At 40.1% G+C, this 25487-nt stretch overlaps 1 protein-coding gene across 1 annotated transcript; it reads left to right on the plus strand.

Annotated features, from left to right (window-relative positions):
• The first annotated feature begins 547 nt into the window (after window positions 1-547).
• LOC108083944 (myophilin) lies at window positions 548-6254 on the plus strand. The gene is made up of 3 exons (XM_017179949.3): window positions 548-681; window positions 5318-5638; window positions 5873-6254. The coding sequence occupies exons 1-3, from the start codon at window positions 676-678 to the stop codon at window positions 6053-6055; spliced, it is 510 nt and encodes a 169-aa protein (XP_017035438.1). The 5' UTR covers window positions 548-675; the 3' UTR covers window positions 6056-6254.
• The last annotated feature ends 19233 nt before the right edge of the window (window positions 6255-25487 follow it).

Genomic DNA, 25487 nt, shown 5'->3' on the forward strand with positions numbered 1-25487 from the left:
ATTTCGTTTAAATTGATTTTTGGGAATTTAAAAATATAATTTACTATTATAATATTATTAACTTGGCAACCTCTTATATATACTCTTTCAATCCCGAGAGCAAGCACTGTAGTCACCCAGGGAAATTAGCTGAAGGTATGCAAACAATCTTAACCCGCACAAATATGTATCTTTGAGATAGAAGTGTGAGCTCTTGACTTAGCATAATTGCTGGCAAATTGCTTGAAATTTGTTCTGCCAACCCAGAAAGCGAAAGGAATCGACTTCAATGGCAGATATCTGGCAACTGGCACTGGGCACACTTCTGTCTACGCTTCCTTTCAATATTTCTAGTTTCCCTCGGATTTTCGCACGGTGACGTCACAGACAGTTTCCGCTGCCGCTGCTGTTGGCATCTAAATTTGTTTTTGCCGCCCCCCGTTTTCCTGCTCCCACACTGGCATTATTTTGGGCGATTTTGGCATCGGGCAATCTATATCTGTTCGCTGACGTCGACGTCGACAGCGGCATTAGGCTAACCTAAAAACATTTTCAGCATTTTCGTAAATTATCTTGCGGGATCGGTCTCTTAGGCTATTTGGAAAATTGTTTCAACAAAGTTGCGTCAGTTGAAATTTGTGTTTCAAACGCGCCACACACTAATTTGCATTTCAAATTCAAACAAAATAAATAGCAATGGCTGTAAGTCCCACAAGCTCTGCAAAGGATAATCCAGTGTCCTGGGTGGATTAAATACGAAAAAATGTTGTGTTTAATAGCTGTAATCGCTTATTAAAAATCCATTTATTTCACCTTAATTATTCTCCTAACGTGATTTTACTTCAAAACCATGAGCTCCAGCTCAAAACAGTTTCCGCTTGTATTTGCAAAGTGAGTTGAGCACGAATCTGGGTGCTCAAAAAAACAAAACAAATTATAAATATTTATAAAATTACTGAAACATTGGGAGTATGAAAGTCACGTTCGGATGATACACTCAATCAATTAATTTGCACACTCAAACACAAAGTGGTGTCAAATAAAACGAAATGAAAAGGAAAATCAGCAAATTAAATTGCTGCGAAAAAAACAGTGCCGAATAAATACGAGATATACATTTGAAAAAGTGCAAAATGGCAGCATATTCATTTAATGTGAAACTGCTTATTAAAACAATAAATTTGCATTTGATTTATGTCTGTACAGCGTACATATTCGCCAGTGTTTTGCGTAAATCCACCCACAGAAATACGTAAAGCAATCAATGTTTATATGTATTTATAATTAAATAAGCAATTAAAAGACAAAATATTTAAATGCAAACAGCGTTGGCGATTTAATTAAAAATTTCTTAAATTGATTAAATATTTAAATAGTCAATTAACAGTTGACGGAGCGGAGCATAATGCAAATGTCCTCCTGCAAAAGGCCTCTTCTGTTCTGCCCGAGGGCCTTAGTTGGTTTTCTGGCCGAGTGTTTTCAACGACGCGTCGCCCACTCACAGCAGCTGCCAGATCATAATTCATTCTCATGTATCGCGTATTTGTGCCATTTATTTTCGTATATTTAAATAAAAAATCACTTAGTTGACAGTCTGGCTTGGGGATGGAAAAAATCCCTTGGGTCCTGCTGCCCAGTTAACCAGCCATAAATTTGTGCCCTACATTCGCTCGCAAATCACTCACTTTAATGCAAAAAATTGTACACTTTTCATGCATAAGTTATTTGGCACATTGTGTATTCCTTTTACCCTCTCGATTCATAATTAATTTGCAAATTTCCGCTGCCGACATTTGTCTCTCAATAACACTGGCACTGACAAGTTTTTGCGACAGACAGTCACAGTCGGCGGGCCATAACTTTGCGCTTAATTGAAGTGAATTATTTGTTGTATTAAAAAAAAAAACCTTTGACGAACTTTGCCTCTGGGGAGTGTAGCTTTTTTCTTCTACTTTTGAAATATCTTTGCCATTTTTTACAATAATTCTCGTTGACTTGGTGACAATTTGCCCAGCAAAAACTTTTCAATTTGTGCATACAAATTAACATGTAATAAATTCTCTTAATGACACACTACATTTATTATGAATAGTGGCGCTATAATGCAATTTTTTGTTTAACCAACGCCATATGTTTATGATATATTTAAAACCCATGACCTTATTGTCATATTTTAATTAATGCATGTCTGTTTGCGGGCCTTGATTCATTGCATTTTTAATGGAAAACTGTGAGCGAAAGGATGACTTCATGCCTTAAACAAAATTTGGAATGTTTATGGCAGCAAACTGTTGAGCCAAAAACATCGCCGCAAAATAATCAACCGAAAACCCAAACAATTTGTTGACGCGCGTCGGCCGGTTTCTTGGCAACAATGCAAAGGCCATAACCGTAAAGTCCAAGGAACGAACAAAAATTTAATGCAATTTTGCATTGCTTAGCTTGTCTTTTACAATCCACTCAAGGCCACAGGGCGGCGTCTGTAAAAAATAAACATTTCATACCGAGAGAATGATATAAAACGCGAACAAAAAGGCAAAAAAAAGTCGAGCTGATTGTCAGCCCCCCTTGTGTTTGGGCGCAATTTTCATTTCACTTGCTTTGGTTAATGTTGGCCAGCATCCGCCAATTGGCAGCTGGCCAAATGACAAATTGAAATAACAGCGGCAAAAGTGAGCGTTTATCTTTATGTTCAAATGAAAATTTTTATTTATGCCAGCAGCCGGAAAAAGGCAAACAAACTAAAAAGAGGTCGCCATTCAAGCAAACAAAAAAGAAAAGATATCGCCACCAAAGTTGAGGGTTATTTGAAGGTCGTCAGGCCAAGAGCAGCCACACTTTTTAAATGAATTAAAGATGTGCTTTAGAGTGCTTTTTAGGCATTTCAGGGTAAACTGAGTTAAGTTTATATATACATAAGTTTAAGTTTTTTAAGTTTATATATACATATACATATATACATAAATACATATAATTTATAGAGATACAAATAATAACAAAAGAATGTTAGGTGAGTCATGGATACTTATAAATTATACTGGAAAGTATTTTTGGAAAGAATTAAATTTGGAAAGGTATTTGTATCCCCTTGTCGGGTATTATAAATTTAGTTCCTTTGAAGAAAAAGGAAGTTATATCCGAGTTCAATTGGAGAATTTCTTAAGGAAACAATGTTGAACAAAATCATTTTAGAGAACTTTGAATTTTATGCCCTCAGTTGCCGTTTCTGGAGAGTTAGAAATATAAAAATAATGAATTAAAATATGTAAATATTTCAGCCTTTTTTCAGTGCATAAGATGCTCAATAACACAACAAATGCCAAAAATATACATACATTGCAATTCGTCATTAAAATCCTAAGTAACTAATAATAAACTTGTTCTTGTTGTATGTTAAAAATACCAATAATATGGATAGTAAACTCAAGCAGAGATTTTTATATTCGCAATAGCATTAAAAAACTCGAAATGAATTCCGCATGCGTCGCACTGATATTGACTCCCAGTACTGTGGAGCTGGCTGACCGCAATCGATTTCACTTAGCTGTTCATCACCTACAAAATGATTTTTTAATGCAGCAGCAGAAAGAAAAACCAACTGTCAAGCGGCCAACCAGATAAACCAATTAATAATGAGAAAACAGAGCCAAGAGCCAAACGTAAAATTCAATTCTATCAGAAGATCAGCAACAACAGCAACAACAATTGCCGGCTTGTTTGTACATTCAATTAAAAAAAAAAACACCTGCATATAAGCAGAGAGTGGGGAATGAACCCGGCTACGGAATCGAATTGGAATTGAAGCAATTGCGAATGCAAATTGACGTACAATTCATTAAAATCCCCTCGGTTCATTGGTCGCCATTAAAGCGTGCCATTGCAGTGGCTCGCTGGCAGCTTCAAGCTCAATTTTTACCCATGCACACTTGCTGTATTTGTGCAAGCTTTAAATAAATAAATAAATAATTCCCCCTTGGAAATATGAAAATGCGGTGGGTTTCAGGCAATTGTTGTATGCAACAGACTGTTGTGCAACGCTCAAAAAAAAGAACAATATATGTTGGTTACAAATAAAATGGCAAAAGTAACAAAAAATAAGCATTAAAAAATATGAATTGCGAAGTCGGAATACCCTATATTACTGCAATTTGGTAAATTGAAGCTCTGGAAATGTACATATACAAGTTCAGAAAGCCTTCTTAACTTTATTAGATATGTAAATGTTACTACCTGAATCTGAAAGTTCCAATAGACTCCTTCAGGCCAACCCATTGCTCGCAAAATTAAATTGTTAAACATTATATGGCCAGATATAAACGAAACCCACTTAGATTCCTTGTTTTTGTTATTCAATATTAATAATTTTTAATGTTTGCACATTGTATGCAATTTGACATTTTGCGGGCATTTCGGTTTCGCCGCGCATTTTCGAGCCGAAAATGTATTCGATTCGGAACGCTTGGCCACAAATCAAATGACAGCTTAAAACGTACAAACAAAAAGCCGCAATTGGCCGGCCAGGCAATAAAAATAAAATAAAAATCACCCATGAACAACGAGCGATAAATTAGCAGAAATACGCAAAATATTAATGAGCCTAGATGCATAAAAGCATCAGATTTCAATTACGAAAATATTTCTGTTGGGCAATTGTTGCATATAAAGCGGCGCTTCGCATTGGATATGTATTTTAGGACCAGATTTTGCATTGTTTTTAATTAGCAATACTTGTTCCGAGGTCAATTGGATTTGTGGCTGACCCGACGGAGGGGTCAATGAGTCGGAAGTCTGGGCGCAGCTTCTTTCGAATCGATTTAAGGCCCACCATTCAGCCTGGGTGAATGAACTGCGCGGTCGCAATTGACCCACGAGTAAATTTATTGCCTTCACGTAAATTTCAATTAAACAGTTAGTGGCTTTCCCTGTCAACTGTCCCAAAAAAACGCCCAAATGCCCGACTGTCGCGGTGTCGGAATCAAAATTAATTAATTGGAAAATGAATCTATTTCTGTGCCAGCAGCCTCCTCCAGGAGACAGTACTCCAGGCTTTGCTCAGTTCTGCTCCGTTGGCATCTGCTTTGATTTGGGCATTTTCCAAATGGAATCACAACGACACACACAGAGCCCACTAAGCCCCATGCTGACCTTTGAACTTCGGGCAAAGTCTCCCGCCTCTCCTTGTTTATTTTTGAGACAATTTCATGGCCCTCGGCCCTCGGCCGGGCTCGTTTGCTCTGCAATTGTCTACGATTACAGCAAATTGATTTGCCTGGCACTTAGCCGCAGCTATCCTGTTTCAACCGCCTACATCCTGTTTTTCCCCTCTGCCTCTTTGCAGCCCCGCAACAAGGAACAGGAACAGGAAGTCCTCAACTGGGTGTTCGCCGTGCTGGGCGAGAAGGTGCCCAGTGGGCAGTATGAGGACATCCTCAAGGACGGCATCTGGCTGTGCAAGCTGGCCAACAAACTGGCCCCCGGCTCGGTGAAGAAGATTCAGGAGCGTGGCACCAACTTCCAGCTGATGGAGAATATCCAGCGCTTCCAGGCGGCGGTCAAGAAGTACGGTGTGCCCGAGGAGGAGATCTTCCAGACGGCCGATCTCTTCGAGCGCCGTAACATCCCCCAGGTTACTCTCTCCCTCTACGCCCTTGGACGCATCGTAAGTATTAGTGTGGAAAAATAGAGGAGTCTCTCTCTCTCTCTCTGTTCTTTCTTAAATAAATAAATTTTCTGGAATATTTCATATATGAAATATTCTTGGAAAAAATATTATTTTCCTGTTCAATGTGTGTTGAATCCCACAACCGTAAGGGGAAAAGAGACTTCTTAGGCACCTCTGATTGCGTGTGATTTTCTGAGAATCCCTTAACATGTTTATAATTGATTCTTGCAGACGCAAAAGCACCCCGAGTTCACCGGTCCCACCCTGGGCCCCAAGATGGCCGACAAGAACGAGCGCACCTTCACTGAGGAGCAGCTGCGCGCCCACGAGGGTGAGCTCAACCTGCAGATGGGCTTCAACAAGGGCGCCTCCCAGTCCGGACACGGTGGCTTCGGCAACGCCCGCCACATGTAAGGCGGCGGTGACCTGACCATCCCCACCCACAAGCCAAAAACCAACACAACACTCACCCAAACACAAAACACCGAATTCTAATTAGTTCAAAAAATGGTTTTTGTATCTCGTGCGTTGTGGCGCATGATTTAAGCAGTGCCAAGCTCTAAATGTAATTTATATAATATGAAACAAATAAATTAATTAATTTTAATATAAATGTCAAGTTGTTGACCCCAGCCCGCCGCTTTGGATTAGCATTATGTTGTTGTTAATTAGCGGAGAGCGACGCCCAGTCACACAGTCGCACGCCTGTCGGCAGTTAGTCGAGCGGTTTAAGTGGTTTACCCCGCTCCAAATGGAGCCATTCCGGCCTGCCTGCCGGTCGCATGAGACACCTTTATTTCTCTGTCACCGAGCCTGGGACTGTTGCTCTGCCGTTGCCTGGTCCACCTGAGATTACACAAATTACAATTTCAACGCCTGCACTGACAGCGATAAGCATAAGAAATGTCAAGGCCATTTGTATTTCCATCTGTGTGCGAGAGTGTGTCGAGGAGACAAAAAACCCAGGTGAGCGGAGAAGGCCTTGGAAGTCGCCTTGGTTTATCGTACACTGAGGAATCCCCTGGTGAACTTGTTGCATACAAGAAATGGTTCGATCCCAGCTATCGTGTAAGTATCTCAGAAATATAATGAGTAAGTTTTAACAAGAATAAATCAGCTTTTAGTTACTGAAATGCTTTTTAAGGTTTTTAAAGAACAAGCTGCAAAAACTACATCCCGCAGCTATACCTTCTCAGTGTAATCACTACCTTTAGCAGCTTGGTAGAACGTTTATCTTTTCTCGTCTATGCCCCGGACAAAAGAACTGCGCAAAATAAAGAGGCAGTAGAGGAGGCCAACGGAAAATAGAGCAAACCACAGGCTAGGGACTGCGAATATAATGATGGCGGCCACACAAACATTCAAAGAGGGAAAGCAAAACTTATCAGACGGGCGGGACAGCAAGCCAAAATGGCGAACAGCGAATGCTGAATGGCTTATGTAAGTCTGTGTGTGTATTTGTTTATGCCAATGATCAGCCGAAACGGAAATGGAATGTGTGGGTGTGCGTATGTGGGCATTGGGTGCGTGTTTAATTTCCACTTGTCGGGAGGGGACAAAAACAAAAACAAAAACACAAAGGGCCAGACAAAGCGCCTGCCAGTGTTTGTATTAAATGAAATGGTCACTTTGACAGCCAACTGACAGCCAGACTGCGGCGGCTCTCAGTGTGCGTGTGCTTTCCCTACTCCATTAATTTAATTTTATTTATGTTGACAATTGCTGTAACAAACACGCATGTCAGCATACCCGCAGTGAACTAGGGGCCATGGTTATAGATACGGATGAATGCCGGGGTCAGGGGGACATTCCACATTCCCTTTCAGCCATGCCGATAGTATTACAAATACTTTTCCACTCAGTCCACCTCTCGACTGCACACACAGCACAGAGTGGAGGGAAACGCACACGCTCCAGCAGAAAAGTATACTCTAATAATGCAATTTATTGGCAACCATAGTTGACAATGACAATTGTTGACTTTCCCTTTTCAGTTGTTTGCTATTCTTGCCTCTTTATTTCATTTGGGTTTTTTCTGCAGCTCATACATTCCCCTCGGTCGGTGTGTGTGTGGCCCCATTCGCTTTGTTGTTTCATTAAATTTATTTAATTTATATATTTTGTGGCCAAAATGACAATTTATTGTCATTCGTATTTATAGCTGGCTGAACGCATTTCCATTCCTGGAATTCCCCGTTTTTATTTCCCCCAATAGGTACTAGGATTATTATTTGTTTTGTGGCCCAATACAATTGATTTCTATGATTTCTCTCGTTTTTTGCCCTATAAATTGTGTAATTGCTCGCAAATGGAATGCGATTATGATTCATAATGTCAATTATGTTGTATTTGCTGGGAGATTTTATTATTAATGGTGGGGCTTTTTTCTAATTGGTAATGAAAATTCTTTTGTACCGGACAACGATTTATTTGAAATAATTATGGCCTTTGAAATGTAATTTCATATTTTAAAAGGTTTCTTAAACGAATGCTTCAAATTTCTGAATCTTTTTTCCTAATATCTTCTATGTTTTTCTTGTCTTGTGCACATTCTTCAGGACTTCCTTTATTTGTGAGCCTTTCCGCCTAATTGAGCGAGTAAAAAAAAAATCTAAAGGCATGCCACAAAAGTAAAGAGCATTTCCACAGTGGGAACTACGATTTTCTTTATTATTATTTGGCTTGAACATGCAAGCGCATTTATTTTCCTGCTGGCCAAGTTTTACTATCCCTTTACTGCGCAGCGGATTGGTTTAGTTTCGTTTCTGTTTCAGCGGGCCAAGTTGTCCAACATATTTCTACCTAATTGCTGAAACTTTGCAACAATTTATAGCTGCATTGCAGTGGTCGGATTTGCCAGGATCCAGCACCAGCACCAGCACAGGCCCTCGCTGTCTGCGGTTAAGTAACTAAATGAAGGAGTTGATATTGGGCATAAATTTCGACAACGGCAAAAGGTTAAGGTGTGCACAGTTCTCCATCTGACTCTGCCCATCCGTAGTCCAACTTTTTGGTCAACCCCGCAAACACTTCAAGCATATTTCATGCTCAACTGCACTGCAAACAAAGCGACGTGGCAAATGACACTAAAACCGAGCGCATTAGGTCGGTCGCCTGGCCCTTCTCTTCGAAGGTCCTCCAGTTCCCAGCAATAATAGCTGCCTAACCGCTTGCTGCAATCATAAACAAGCCAGGGGAGCAGAAGCAGCAGAAACAGAATCCGAATCCGTAAACCAAACGAAACGAACCGGAGCCCGGCAAAGCAGACTCCGGCAAATGCCAGTTGAGAGGCGTAATAACAAAGCCCCAAAAACCGGACAACAGCTAACCGAATAACAAATGCTCGAGAGTTGATCGACTTTTTTATGACCAGCAAAAGAAATTTTTAGTTGATAAAGAGTCTTGTAAAGAAAGGATTAGATGCTAAACATTGACCAAATATATGGTAGATAGAAACCTTTAGTAATCTAATAAAAAAGTTTATGTTAAAAGAAAGAAAAGGGTTCTATGAAAAACCCTTCATGAAATCCTCAAAACATTTGGCCCTTATAAGTATGCTCAATGGCATTCTACAATCTTTAACGTTTTCATTATACCAAGACAATGCAAGCATAAATGGAAAATCTCATATACATAATTTACTCAACCTACTCTTTGTACTTGACTTTCCCTTACAGGGTATGTAAGTCCAGAATTACACACCGGCTGACAGACTTAGTGCAGCTGCTCGATTGCTTGCACTAAACACACACTGGCGAGCACACACGCGCTAGCTCCGGCCAGGAGCTTACTTCATATTTATGCGGATAGCTCCTCCCCGGGCGGGGGTCATTAAGATGCAGGCTTCTCGCCAGTCTGTTCCTTGCCCTGGCGGCAGTGGAAAATGATTTGTGCCGGGCATAAACTGCGTGAATCCGCAGTACAAATTGACTTGTTACAAAGCGCACAAAAATTCACCTGCCACTGCTCGAGTGCCAGGACCGGCAGGTCCTGGGAATCGGAATCGTGTGGGTCCATGTGGCTTGTAATCAGCTTTTGGCTCCTGCACATCCAGCTCCAGCTCCATCTCCACCTACACCTGCAGCGCTTAGCCACAGCTAATCCCAGTTCGAGTTGGGGGCTTTGGTTTTCCAAAGCTGCCGGGGGCAATAAATCATGAAATACTTTTGGCTGGGCATATTAATAACCAAAAGACAGTTGCTGGCTTGATTTATGCATGCCGTGGGTTTTTTTTTCAATAACCTCGCGCCGAGCATTTAGGTAAGAAGCTTACCGCTTTTATCGTTTTCCGTCGCCCACATGTGTCAGTTTCGGTGGGAATTTATTCTTTATCCCGAAAGCCATATCTATGGATTATGTAATTGGTCAGGGAATAATTGATATGGAGTCTGCCGGCTGCTGTGGTTTGAATCTAGCCTTGCTGACTCTATTTATGGGCAAATTAAAAAACCAATTATAATTAATTAGCATATAGGAATAGCATTCACTCTGCACGAAAATTGTGCAAAAATAATTTACATATATTCCATGGGGAAAACCAACTAATTACATTCTGAAGACCCAACCGAACTGAATGGACTTTTCTCCCTCGAGTTGCCCGTTTTCCCATTTGGCAGCCATGCGAACCGACGCAACGCCGCGTATACGTAATCTGCATTTTGCGACGCCTGCCTGCACAAAAAGTTATCGATTTAATTGGTGTTAAAATTTATGCGCACCAAAAATCGAGGCAGGCAATCCCCTTCTCCACCCCAAAGAACAAAAAAGTTTGAAAAATCCCTGCAAATTACCCTACCGAAGCCATCAAAGAGCGCTGCGCCAACATTTTTCAAATTATACCGTGAAAAATGGTTGCTTCGCTGGGAACTAATAGCTAATAGTGATACTCTATCTGTTCGTTGCAAATTTAAATTTATTATGAAAATGTATTCATTGGAATATAAACAAATATTTATTAACTTGTTTAATAAAAAATAATATTAAATTAGAAATAAACTTATTATTTAGACCTACGATATCTGTAGTATACATCTGTGATAGTGCAATAGAAGTCGGTCATGTAAGGCATCCATATTTCGGTGTATACTTTTTAGTGTTTAACATGGCTTAAATTGATTTGTGTTAACCCTTTAGTGGGTCCCAAATAGTAAAGCAGTCAGCGGGTGCTAACATCGTTTTTTAGTCAAGTTATTGTTTGAAGAGTTTTTTTTAGCTTTCATAAATTTTCAGCCAATTAAGTGTTGTTTTTTCTTGGTCTATTCAATATACATAAAATAAAATGTTGTAAATGTTCATGTTGCAGGTATTTACCTTTATTATTGGCGAATACTTGGCTGTTGCTGTGAGTAAATGCTTTGATGCTGGTTTTTAGGTAGGTTTCAATGAGAGATTTTAATTATATTTTCATGTTTGTGTCAAGTTAATTTGTAAGATATATTTTAATTAAAATTACCACAGCTAACGTTTTTAGATTTCGTATAAAAGTGTAAGGCAGTTGATTATAAGTTTAACAATTGTACAGCTTTCTCTTAAAACCAAGTAGCTTTAAAAATAAATTGATTATAAATTAAACGTACTTACCTATTCCCATTAAACCAACCCATGCCCACTTGTAGTCCGTTTGAATGCGAAATTAGGTCGCTGATTGCAATGACAAATGATTGTGGGACATTTTAGGGACTGTCAAGACTGTGATCAATCAGAAAAGCCAAGCAGCACGAACTGAAGCCAAGAGATTTGGGCCAGTTGGCAGCACATTCGCATACAAATTGATTCCTCGGCCAGTGCACTGGCAGTGTGGTGCAAATGGCCAGTAATCCTCGTAACTGCATCATTTTAATGCAGCTGGAAACTGTGCTGACATTTATTGCAGTCAATAAATTTGCAATTAGCGCTTTAGCCGGTCTCACCATTTGTGTGGGCGTGGCCGTCCTCGCCATATACATATATTCTAATTGTAATTGCATTTGCGACATTCGAGGACGAAGACTGCGTGGGTGTGAGTGGGGGTTTAAGTGGGGCTTTTGAAAGGGATTTCCATTGAATGTCAATGCGCCAACGGCTTTCGTCGCTTGTCAACACAGCGCCAAGTGCCAAGGTGCAGGTGTATTAGTTGGTAATGCTAAATGTGTGTTAATATGCACAGAGAACAAAATGTGAGCGATAATTAAGAAATGGGATACACGAAAAACATTTATGATTAATAGTGATACGTATTTTAAAACGTTTTTACTTCCAAAATTAATATCTAAATGTAAAATGTTCGTGATGAAGGTTTCTTGATTTCGCGATACAACCCTAATTATTGCTTTTTATAATGCAAGAATTATAATAAATGATTATTTATATTAAAAACTAAACTATTATAATTAAAACCGCAGTTTTTCAGTGTGTAAGAGAGAGCATTTGGAATATATCCCTGCAGCTAATGAATATTTAAGTATCACTTGCCATGGAGGCTGATGGAAATTCCGTGCCAGGCACGAGAGTCAAAAGGCCTTCGAAATGAGCATTTCCGTACTGCGAGTCCCTTATTTTCTAATGGCATCTCTATATATATTTTGTATAATTAAATTTCCATTGCTCTGCCTATTTATTTAGCGCCGCTTTGTTTGCCCTATCCTGAAGCTAGATATGCTGAATGGAATCGCTCAGTTAATTGAGTTGCCGTTTATTTGATTAAAAGCTAAATGCAAATTTCGGTTGGAAGTGCGCCCCTAGAGCACATCCGCTGTTAGTTATATTTTTGCATCCTACTTTCGATTACCCTTCAGTATCTACTCACCGTTCCCGATTATATGTGCCACGAGGGGACATCTGCTTCGCTGCACAATAATCTCCTTAAATCGCATCTGAAACTATGCTGAAGTTTCACTAAGGCAAAGCTCTACCAATGGAATTTACCTTTCTTTTTATTTTTGCCACTACTTGTGAAACTATTTGCGAACGCCTGGCGCATACCAAAAGCGCCGATAATGATTCCGCTAAGGATATTTTCGCGCCAGGAGAATGTTTTCTAATGTGTTTGCCAGGGCTTCTATATGTATATATCACTGTGTCCCTCTGTGTGTGTTCGATTGCTGAGGTCAAAACTTTGCCAGGTGCAAGCGCGCAAAATCAGCGAAAATATTCGCGAGCAGAAAATGAAATGAGTTCCCCGAGCGTTCGTTACCCCAATTTCCCCCATCAACGACATTCCTCTAGCGAGTCGAAGGGAGCGGCAGTGGGAGTGGAGTTGTGGCTGCCATTATGCGGTCTTTGGGCGAAGAACACTTTCCCTCGCGTTTTACTAGCCTTTGATCATAATTGCGATGCGCGCTGATGCTGCACTGCGATTATTGTGTTTGCCATGCAGCGGCAGAGGTTGCCGCCGAGTCATGCAGATTGCTGCAACCCCAACCCCAGGTGCACCCGAGGGAGTCCTACCTGACATCACCTATTTTCAGGATGTAATCTCTTGCACACTTAAAATGCAATTGAGCTTGCCAGGAAGATATTCGGGCAAAGCGTGCATTCTCTTTAAATGAATCCTTAATAATACAAAGTCAAAGGCATTTTCGTCACCATTTTCTGTGAAATAGTTAATTCCACTATGCGATTTATGCAGAATCAAACCAAAAAAGGAATATTGGTTTATAAGACAATACTAGAAGCTAAAGAAAAGGCACAAAGAAGTTGTCAAAATCACTTCCCAAGAGAGCAATTCAACTAGATGAGCATCCAAATAAGATGGATTTTTGTCTCAACAGTGCAATCTGTCTAGATTAGCATACTGTCGGTTGGTGAGATGCATATTCAGGTCTGCTCCGGTTATAGAATTCGTAAAAGTTTGAGACTTTGAAATCGCAAAATCGGTGCTGCCATTCTCGAATTCGTACGATTTTTGCTATTTGTAAAACGGGTACCTTTGTCTGGTAAATTCCATTTTATATACCTTATTTGGATCTTATTTACTAAAGGAAAAAATTGTTTACTCAGTGCTCTATTGATGTTTATTCCACACCACCACAAGATCATTCTGTCACGTAGTTATTTAAGAAAAAATGTATTTCTGACCGCCTCAGATTTGGCAAAAAATTGTTGCAGTCTTCATCAAGAAATTTCGTTTTGGCGAAAGGTCGATAAGTTCATCGCAAAAAGTTTACCCAAGGCTGCCATACTGTTGGCGAAACGAAACTGCAAGGTAAAAATACGAATAAAGTATATAAATTCATTAATAACTTTAAAGAAGGCCAAAAAATATTGTTTATAATCATTTGTATTTAGTTTAATTACTTAAAAGTGATTGCAACCACCAAAATTAAACTGTGAAAAATGTAGCAGACTCTTGATGCCTAGATTTTCTCAACTCTAGCAATTTCTGCCTCCTTCTGTGTTAGAAACAAGTAATTGCAAATATAAAAGGCATTTGAGCAGTAAGAAACGAAGGAATCGAAATCCGATTACCGGATCAGGCCTGATTGTTCCAATAGTTCAATATATCTATAAGAGTTATTGCAGCAAAGGAGGTCAAGCTAAATATTAAAGAAATATGAGTTAATTTTTTTCTAAGCGTACTTTAACTTTTTTGACCCAAACCATGAAGTATTTTTATTATTTTGATTTTTATAATTTAGTTTTGTATTAAAAAAGCAACTGAAAAGCTTTTTATGTTATTAAATATATAATCTGCTCAGTGGAAATGTAAAAAAATTTTTATGTGGTTGATTTAGAAGTATTTTACATCCATTAAGTTGAACTTTAAATGTGGGGAAGAAAAATGAGTTGAATTATTTTTTAAGGGAGTGAGAATTTTATGAAAATGCATTTTTTTCAAAACTGAATTAATTTGTTTTTATTTGTTTTTAATTCTACAACTAATAGATCCAGAACCATTAAAAATCTGTCCATATGCCGAATGAAAACAACGATTTCGTTCAGAAAAAGGAAAGAGAACAGTCAAGGAAAGAGCAACATTTTAAGGAAACTAGCTAAAGAAGAGAGATCACACATTATCTATCTAGCAAAACCAAAATTTGCTTAAAATCCTTAAATTGTGTGACAATTCACTCCTGGATTACTAAACAAGTTAAATAATTTTAAAGCCACTGGGGAGTGTTCCTGGCGCCTTATCGCACTCACACACACTCTAAGTGGAAGATGAATGGACACAGACTTAAATGAATTGTCTGGGTCTTGAGACAAGCCAACAACACAGCAGCAGCAGCACTTTCTAGAGATGACAAAAATATCACTTAAAATTTAATAAAATTATTTAAATGGGTGTTTCTAGTTTCAGATCAAGTTAAACTAGTTCAAATATTTGTGATATTCTTGACGGAAAATTTACAAACTTATTGATTTCTTAGACGCCATGAATATTAATAATAAAATATGTTAAGGGTATATATTATATATATCTTTACATTTTCAGTGGTTTTTTTGGTCGATATGTCTTATAGGACTGTTCTTTTGGACATCCCTAGCATCCACACATCGCCGGCACAGCGGCAACACATCAGCAGGGGACCTGCGATGCCACGCAGACGTCTCGGGCAATGACAGCTGTCAAAATTGCTTGGAATAAGTCGTTTGGCGTGCCAAAAATTCCACCACCTACATTACATATGTGTGTGTGCTGCTAACTGCATGAATAAGTGGCCATATGTATGTATATGGGTGTAGGTACAGTGCGAGAATTGTCTCTAGTTTCGTATTCACACCCATATATAATTTGCATGTTGACTGTCAAGGCGAAACGAGTTTTTTTCCGGAGCATTGGAGGGGCGCAGCAGCAGCCCCGACATTGATTGGTGATCCTTTTCAGGTGGAGCCGCTCATCTCGGTGGGGGATCGGAGGAATGTCGCCGCAATGGAAACGGAACACAAAAGGACGCCTCCCCCCTGGTTCAATCTGTTCGATGGCAAATACCGGTAGTGTCCGTCAAAACCGCACACACTGAAGCGCCTTGCAATTACTTAAGAATATGCAAAACATTTCAAAATTGCATTCCGCAAACAAAGCGTATATAGCCGCATGCAGACACAGCACGTACGAGTGAGTGTCCTGGTCCGGCTCACGTGCCAAGGATTCGGGATCGCAGGCGAGCTGCATGCCAAGTGCCAAGTGCCGAGCCAAGGCAAAAGTCAATTCAATGTCTCCGCCTTGAGAGATGCCTGGACATATGCTCCGTTGGCCGCAAGTTTCATTTTTAAACAGGACCAGAACGTTGTACATATGTATGTATGTACACTTGTACAAGCACGAAACGAAAGTGCAGTTTCCTGTCTCCCAAACCAGAACAATGTCCATTGTCGTAAAATGGGATTTTGTCATGGAGAGCTTTGAGGGTTATTGCGATTGAAGTCAAACTCTAAATGATAGTACCTATTAAGTGCATTAGGGTATCTAGGAGGTAACAAAGTAGGTAACAAGGTAAAAGAGGTGAAAGAGTGTTATTTTATGAAGAGTTTGGAGTGCCTGCAAGTGCCAATATTGAGTAATTAAATTAATTTGAAATATCTTCTTTGATTAATTACTTAAAAGACATTATTTGGCAAGGGTATCCATTGACTTGTCAGAAAAATATATTTATAAATATTATATTTAGGATGTCATATCTTAACTTTAAAATTCGAATATGGCTTCTTATATATTTATCCTATTTTTAACATGTTCGCTTAAAGAGAAGTTCACCCTTTAAAGCGTTGACTAGATTTTAAACTATTTTCTGTGGAATCGCGGTTTAGTGTTCTTCTGCGGCGCCACAAATATTTAAATAATCTGTGGACCGCAATATGCAAATTGAATAAAATTTAAGCAGACATTGCAGAAGAGCAAGACTTGATGGCTTCAGCATTGCACAAGGGCATGCTTGAGTCCTGACTGCCGCTGGATCCGGATGCTGCTGGGCCCGGCAAGGTGCTCCGTTGGCCACAAAACAAATTACGCTGCAAATAGACAACATTTACATTGCCATGGCGATGTACGATGGCCTCGACGATGGTGGCAAGAAAAATTGGCATCAAATATTTCACGCTAGCTTTTTCTTGCCATTCAAAGAGCGGGGCACCGCACACATTTATCTTAATTTAGAACCCGCTGCTGGTGCAGGTGTGTGTGGGTGAGCCACCAGTTGAGGCTTGTAGGCAAGTCTGCTAATGGCGTTCGCCGTCGAATCCTTCACGTGTCCTTGGCATGTGCCTCATACCCTGCTAACGGCCTTTATGTCGGCCAAACTCGAGTGTATTTACCCCGAAAATTTGTCTCGTGTGTGTATTTTACACGCAACACCCCCTCCGCATTCCCGGCCTAAGGTCGCACCTGCATTTATAATAGAGTTTCAGCTTGAGCAGCCCCGAGCACGAAATGCGAAAGGAGCCGCTGAAAGTTCGTTGCCTTTGTCAGCCGCAGGCGAGCCTATGTCGATGCCTTGCCATGTGTGCCACAGGACACACTGTCGCAAAAATTATTAAAATAATTAAGATTAAATTAAAGTTCATTAGAGAGATATTCAAATAGAAATAATAATATTTGTTTATTTTATGACTAAAACTAGTGTGAAGTCTAAGCGGGCAAATTATTGAAATCCTGACATTGTCTCTAAAAAAATTCTTCAAATAAATTAAAATTAGATTTATTATTTATTATAAATATTTTAATATAATTCACGCTTTAGCAGGAATTCACCTAGAATTCTAAAGTACAACTTTAGCTGGAAACTGTTGATAACAACTCTCAAATTTAAATTTAATTTAAACAAGAAAGGAAGCTAACTTCGGCACGCCGAAGTTTGTATACCCTTGCAGATTGGTTTTGAGGTTTATATTATAGATTTAAATGCTGAAAACACTCACAAAACAGAGTTTCATTACATGTTACCTATACTTATTATGTTTACAGTTTGACAGTTACAGTTTTACATTCCCAGTTTTACATTTTCTCTACATCTACCGATCGGTTTATATGGCAGCTATATGATATAGTTGTCCGATTTTTATGAAATTTATACCATATCTCAGAGTAGATTAAAATACGTTGAAAAACAACGAAACTATAATTTTTTTCCCTATTTATTTCTCGACCGTTCCTATGGCAGCTATATCATATAGTCGTCCGATTTTGATAAAATTTATACCAAAATTCTAAAATAACATAGAATGGCCATATCTAAAAAATGGTGCAAAAATGTTGAAAAACAGCAAAGTTATAATTTTTTTTCTACAAATATATCGAACATTTGTATGGCAGCTATATGATATAGTCGTCCGATCCGGCCCGTTCCGACATATATAGCAGTGAGAGCATATAGAAGACTATATGCAATGTATCATTCAGATAGCTTTAAAACTGAGGGACTAGTTTGCGTAGAAACAGACAGACAGACAGACGGACAGACGGACAGACAGACAGACGGACAGACGGACATGGCTAGATCGACTCGGCTGTTGATGCTGATCAAGAATATATATACTTTATAGGGTCGGAAAGGTCTCCTTCACTGCGTTGCAAACTTCTGACTGAAATTATAATACCCTGCAAGGGTATAAAAACACACCATCGGCAAATAATGATGATCTTGGCTGGATTAGAAGCCTTAATATTGCTGCAAGTTTTTAGACAATATTTTGGTGTAATGGATCTTCAACTTTGTTTATAAATAAAAATTATAAAAATTTATAAATTAATCACGTTAAATAATCATCTATATATTTTTGTAATTTTCATTGAATTAATATATAACTAAGAAGGTATTAAAGATTTTGTTTTTTTTTCCTTGGAATATCATTTACCCAAATTAAACAATTTCTTTTACTTCAAGTTCTGTACAAATTAAAAGTTTAAAATACAGTTTCTTCTTGTGCATTAGGACCCTTCCCCTTTAAAATTAGCTGTGCTGTGTAGAAATTGTATATGCCCCAAATGATTGGCATTGCGATGCAGTGGGGGTTCGATGTGAACGGGGGATGGCAGTTGGCAGGCTAAGGGAGAGGACTCCGCACACAACAAAACAGCACACATGACACGTGTAGCCAAGCAGCTGCAAAAACGAATGAAGGTGCTAGGCGAGTGCGGAGCAATTTTTATTGATTGCATTGATTTTAGTGCCCGATTTGTGGCGTTCCAAGCGACCCATATTGCCTCAGAGATTGCTCACAAAAATGGACTTGGAGGGGTCCCTTTTAGACTTTCCATAATAATTTACGTTAACTTTCAGCCATTATTTTTCACTTAACCACAGCTAATTTAATACTTTTTTGGACCCTCGCAAAAAATATATTTAATTAACTGTAACAAGATATAAATTCTGCCGCGTTGGGTAATCAAATTAAGCCGCTGGGCAAATTGTTTTTCGTTTCTTGTCAAACTTTCGGTTGCCTTTTTGCCAACATTACATAGAAAAGGTGTTTGCCTCTAATTGATGGCCAGGAAATTAATTGAGTGGCATTTTGGAGCCAGTCGGGCGGCACGCCCCGAGAATGTTGTTATCCCCAGTCTCTGTTTTCTTTTTTTTTTTTTGTGTTTTTGTCGTCCGATTTTGTTTTCCATGTAAACGAGATTTGTTTAGAACTTTTTTACGGGCAGATTCGCTTTGAAAGTTGCCGAACTTTCTCCCTGCATTTAATTTTTTCTGTAATTAACTTTATCGATAAACATTTTTTTCCCGGCTGCCCTGCCGGCTGCTGCCCACCTATGGGTTTGTGAAAATTTCGGGCTTTACGAAAGTTTACCAGCCACTTCACAGCCCTTGCTGGCATTTGTTTGAATTATTAATTAGTTTGTTGGCTGGCTGGTTAAAAAGTTGTGCCTTTCAGTTTGACAGATTGCACAAAAGGCAAATCCACGGGAACGGCGACGAGACGACAACAATTCGGCGGTTTCGTTTGTGAAATTCGTTAACAATTGTTTAACAAGAGTGGAAAAGTCCCAGCACCCTCTCCCATCCTGGCGGCAAGGACATGCAGCGCATTGCAATTTACGGCTCCCATAGCCATTGCCAGACCCCAATCCAAATCCCCCATGGCAATGCTGCCTCCAAAGACAAACAGCAGCGGAAGGAGGAGCAACTGGAGCAGCGGTAAATACTCGGGCGTTTGTTGTATAATCCCCTGGCAGCTAACAAATGTGCGCACATCCGTATCCCGGCCACTAAACCCGCCTGCAATCGCAGTCCCAGCCCCGATTCAGGGCAAACACCAGCTCAACTCCCCTCGACTCGACGCCACTCTGGTCCTTGCCGCAGAACGGAGCCCGACCCAGCGGAGAACTCAAACCGGCAGAACTCATACCAACTCGACTCCACTTTCCTCGCCTCGACACGCAAAATGCAAACATACGCATTGCAGTTGGGTAAATGTGTTAAGCACACGGAGCGACGGTTGTTTCTGGTCCATTGCCATCACCTGGCTATAACTCTATCGGGGCTATCTGCGATATCTCCGATATCCTCCGTCCCGCCTCAGCCTCGGTCTCAGGTCAGAGCCCGGCTTGTTCCTGGCGCAAATTGCTTAGTGAAAGCAAACAAATTAATCAAAATCAACTGGAAAGGTGTGCCACAGAGCCGGCATCAAACAATGTCGACAAAAGCAGCAGCAGTTCCATCCACTCCACCAGCACCTTTCCACTTTGATGCAGATAGAAAAATAAGGTATATATTATGTTTCATTAGGCATTAAAGTTAACCTATTATTACAACATCCTGAACGATTTCTCTATTATTAAATACAATATCTGTTCACGAGCATTGCATCCAAACTCCCCTAAGATTCTCACCAACTTTCTCTCTGTGCATGTGCATGGAGTCATCAGGGAGCAGGACTTACAGTTTGCATCCCTCGCTCGAGTTTTCCCTCTTATTTGAACTGTGCCAGCTGCAGGTGGAGCCGATTGAGGTGGATTGCGGATGGGAGAGAAAGGTCTCCAGAGAGCTGTTGGCAAGGGGTTAACTAACGCAACGATTGGCTTCGTTAGGCAAACCGAAAAATTGAGGTTTGCGGAGGTCACTTTGTTTTCGACTGCTGCCCATATTGGCATCAGCTAACCCACAAGGACTTCAGGGTGCATGGAGGGCCGGCGAACATTTTACTTGGCTATAATAGCTTTTGATGCAATTCGTTGCATTAGGGAAAAGTTTTTGTGTGCTCAGTGTGGGAGCTGTAAAAGCGAAGGTAAAGTTGAGAAAGGTCAGGTGGAAAATTTTAGAAAATTCCTTTTACACACCCAGGGGTTCTGTTATACGAGACAAGTTTGGTTGACATTGGAATCAAAATAAATAATTTAGGTAGGGAATTTGTTAGATGGAAGTGAGTTGAAAAATATCGATAAAGAAATCTCTCTTTGAGTTCTACTTTCCAAACTTGGCTTTCATATCCAAACAGGTATAATTGCCTGCCTAATTTCTTTAGACAGCTTAGCACCCGAATGCACTATCCTTTCCCCCCCCCCACGATTACTTCCCGGCTGTTTTCGGGGGGTGGTGACCACCACACACATGATTTCTGGCAACAACTCCCTTCTGAAGCCGGCGCACATTAGCCTAGGCAATTACATCACTTTCCTGGGCCACCCTCCCCATTTGATTGGTTTTTTTTAGGCGGCGAACAGGGGTAATATGCGGGACCCACATTATGCCGCTTGGAGCCTTCCGCAGGCAGGGACCCCGGGAAATGGGGGCATTGATTGTGCAACAATTGTGCACAACGAACCGAAAGTAGCTACGGCGAAAAAAAACAACGAAACAGAAATCGAGGGGGTTCAGGTGAGGTCAGGCATATTGGTTCGTCCTCTCTCACCTGACTTTGCCTTCACGGCGTCTGACGTTTAACCTTTTTGTAAACAAAAACGGGCTGGTGTGGGGGTCCAATAGAGCACACGCATACGACTCGTACCGGCGTGCCAGCCTGATAATACCCTCTGGCAGTTTTTCGCATTTGCCGTCATGTCACAGCCGCCGTTTCGATTGTTTTGCGGGGGGTGCGGGATGCCCTTCACGGGCCCTGTGTGCAGGGTGGACCAGCTGAGCCGCTGACAACTCACGCTAATTGCCATGTATGAAACAATTGTTGTGATGTCGTGTGTCGGCCTTTGGGCGCTACATAGGACTAAATGGAACCGTGGCCCGGAACACAAGTGACCTGCGGCCAACTTCCTTGTTACAACGGAATCAATTTTTAGAAAGTCTGCTTGCTCTATCCTCTTTGTGTTTTTTTTTCTACGCTTTCCATGAGGTATACCCAAAAACTTATAAACTTATAAAGTATTTTAAGAAATATATATTTATATTTTCGCATTTATCAGTAACAGAGTATTAATAATTACGTAAATATTTCTTTGTTTTTTTTTTGGGAGATGATGTACTTTATTTCTTTGAAAAATATTCCAATACATAACAACCTAGGATGGATATCCACAAGGCAATATAATTTGCTGCTCCTTTTTTTGCGCTTCCTGATTTGATAGTTTGGCCGATGGCTTCGTTGTTGAGCAGCTGCCTGGGACTTAAGTGTTGGCATCAGCTGTGAGGTTGATGGAAAAGCGGAAGTCGAATTCTAAATAAGTTCAAGCTCTAGGAGTCCCTTCCAAGTTTTTCTTTCGTGCACTTAAAGAGTGTCCTTTTGTGCATTAAAGACCGCTGGTTTGCATGCCAAATTAGGGGAGCGAAGTGTGCGATAGGACCCCCAGCGATATGGCCGCATTAAATATGCATGACCAGAGTGGATCCCTGGAAACTTGGTTCCTAGGTTCCTTAGGTCCCAGGACCAGACAGCGCATCAACTCATCATCTTCGGGGGCTGCGTGTTTGCATAATGTGGATGCGAATGCGAATATGTGACGAGGGGAAGCCCGACACATGCTTGCTTAATTAGTCAATTTAATAGTTGGCTTTCTTGTTTATGGGCCGGACTCTGAGCTGAGCTGCTCAAGTCACTGGCACGCGTGGCCGGGACATGAAATTCTAATTAGGCGACAAATATAAAAGTCTTCCCTGCGATTATTTATTATTTGCCATCGGAATAAGAATTCGCCTTCTTGGCGGTACGAAAAATTACGCCCCAAGGAGCAAAAATTTTCTAATTAAACCGAATGCGGGAGAAAGAAACGGAAACAAAATGAAATGAAATGAACAGACCAAAACAACCCGAAATGTTTTCTAATTAAAATGGAACACAATTCGAAACATGCAAAGAAAAGAAGGCACAGGCCAGGAGAAAGCAATTTGTGTGAGAAAAATGAAAAGTTAGCAGCCGAACACAACACAACAACAATAAAAAAAAGAAGTGAAAACATGCTAAACGAAGTAAGGCAACAAATCATTGAAGAAGGTAGGCTCTTACCAACAAAGGCGCTGGCAGTGGGCGTTAGAGGGCAGGACCTGGACCACGCCCATACACAAAAGTGGTCAGAAACTTTCAAAATTAATTTTCAACTTTATTTTGTTGCAAGCGAATAAAAAGAAATATAATAAACAAGTCAGCAATCAAAAACACGCAAACATACCCCCCCCCCACACTTCTCCTGGCGACAATGTGTGTGTGTTTGAGTGTCTACGTTTGTGTGAATGTCAGGTCTGTTCAAAACCTCCTTCCTCAGCTCTTACAGCATCCCGTCTTCCCTCCAAAGCAACAACAAAGGCACAAAAATATCAATTAAAATGGCAGCTTGACTTGAAAACTGCTTCTGAACAGTGTTTGTTGTACACAAAAAGCAAAAAATAATACACAGAAGTGTCTGCAGGACAATCACATCGATACACAATCGATCCATATTCAAGTTTATAAAGGGATACACATATATTTTATCTTAAATGAAAGTTTGAGCATACCTCAACTAAGATAATTAGTACTATACAACTTGTATTGTTTTATTATAAATACTTTGCTTGATCTTTTGAGTTTCTTCTGTTTTCAATACATAAATTGATGAAAATGTAAACTGAAACAGTGTCTCTCATTGTAATCGAGCTTATTTATTTCTGTGTAGCGGCTTCTGGGTTTGTTTTTCTTGTACTAGTTGTTGACTCAACAACCGCATGAAAAGAAACTTTAGAGTGAGAGAACGAATTTGAAAGGGAATGGGGGCAAAGTTGAAGGAACAAACTCGTTGGGGGAGAAAGGACACCCTACTCGACCAGCCAAGCTTAAAGTTGTTTCTCCTGCTATTGCTGCTGCTGCGGCAGACAGTTTTGATAGTTGCCAGGAGTGCCCCTCACCGATCCCACCGCCCTTGCCCATCACTCAGCCAAAGTTGAATGGCATCTCAGGCAGAAAGTTCAAAATGCAGCCTCCGATGCCGAGGCGTATTCCTGACATGAAGATGACTATCAATAAATCCAGACGTTCTTATGTATATATGTACATAAATATATACATATGTATGTGAACACATGTGGTAGAAGTAATAGGAGCATCTCTCTAAAATAAATTTACAGAAGAAAATGAATAATAATTTATCTTTATATTTTTCAAACAGAATTTAAATAGTAAAATATTTTAAATATATTTCTAGTTTTCCACATTCTTAGTTTCTATTTATCTGAACGCAGTTGTGCACCAGCATGGGTGAGGAGCAAATTTCCACATGGCGTATGCGCAACGACGCACAGTCGGATGCTAAGTTAATTAATCATACGCACCGCATGCCAAGCAATTCCAATAAGTTAAATTGAATTTTCAATAAAATGGGCCCAAAACTGATTCAGCAATGAGGCGCACCGTTTTAAAATAACTTGAGTGAAATCAATCAAGATTGTGCGGAAGTCAATCAAGAAAGCTGAATATTGTATATTGGATTATAATTATAACTGATGCCTATCTAGAATAATAAATAAAATACAAATTTTGTTCAGTTGTATAGATAGTAGTAGTAGCCTCGGTTATTTATGAAGCTCTAAATGTTATTTGCTGTTAGCTTTTTAAGTTACATTTAAAATAAAAAACAAATAACAAAAGGTGAAGGCTTGGTAGACTTCCCCCTGGGTTTACGTTGGCTGTCAACGTATAACCGCTCGGCATCTGTGTCGCTTTTCATTTAAACCCTGGCCGTGGCTTTGGCTTTTCCCCGGGAATCAGCTCTGTCCGTTGCCCATTTCTGTTGTCGCTCTATGCACGATGTGATTTTCTCCATACAGATCGTATACGGCTGTCGGTGCACCAGTGGCAACAGTGGCAACGGCAAGAGCAATCCAGAAAACGGAAGGCGGACCGTGGCAACAGCAACAGTTAAATGAATCAAATCCATTTCAAAGCTATTCATCAAATGTCAGCGCTTTCGCTGGCCAACCGCGCGCCCAACGCAAGCCACAGCTAGTCACAATAACAGGAAAATTGCACTGAGAAAATTAGTATTAGAAAAAGGGTTTTTAAATATTTACCTCTATGAAATATTATCTAAATATTTTCTTCCTTTGAATATTATAGAAATCGAAAAAATCTACTTTACCTCTAAGAGGTTAACATCATTCCTAGTTATAATGAAAAACTATGAGTTGACGTTATCCACAGATAATTTCTAAAAACCATTTCCTAATTAGCCATACTTAATCTTTAACTATTTCTCTCAGTGCAGCTAAGGCGAGAACAACAACATGTAGATTTAGCTGGGGTAACATCGGAACGGATCCGGGTCGCTCAGCCTCGGACGTGAAGCTCTGCGGAGTAAACTCGTTTTATAATTGAATTGATCCCATTATGTAGATGAAAACGTTTTTACGTTTCGTTTCGTTTCGCTTCGTGCAAAATGGCGGCCACCGCCTGGCAGTGCAACTTCCGGCCAAATTCGAGCAGCAGGAGTGAGCGAGTCGGTGAACGGAGAGCGACAGGGACAGAGAGACAGCCCGTAGTGGGATGACCGGGGGAGTCGATGTACATA

This window comes from Drosophila kikkawai, chromosome 3R (genome assembly GCF_030179895.1).
Source record: "Drosophila kikkawai strain 14028-0561.14 chromosome 3R, DkikHiC1v2, whole genome shotgun sequence".
Lineage (NCBI taxonomy): Eukaryota > Metazoa > Arthropoda > Insecta > Diptera > Drosophilidae > Drosophila > Drosophila kikkawai.

Coding starts and splice junctions, on each gene's coding strand:
- LOC108083944 (XM_017179949.3), top strand. Junction 5,639..5,872: donor TCTACGCCCTTGGACGCATC/GTAAGTATTAGT, acceptor TGATTCTTGCAG/ACGCAAAAGCACCCCGAGTT.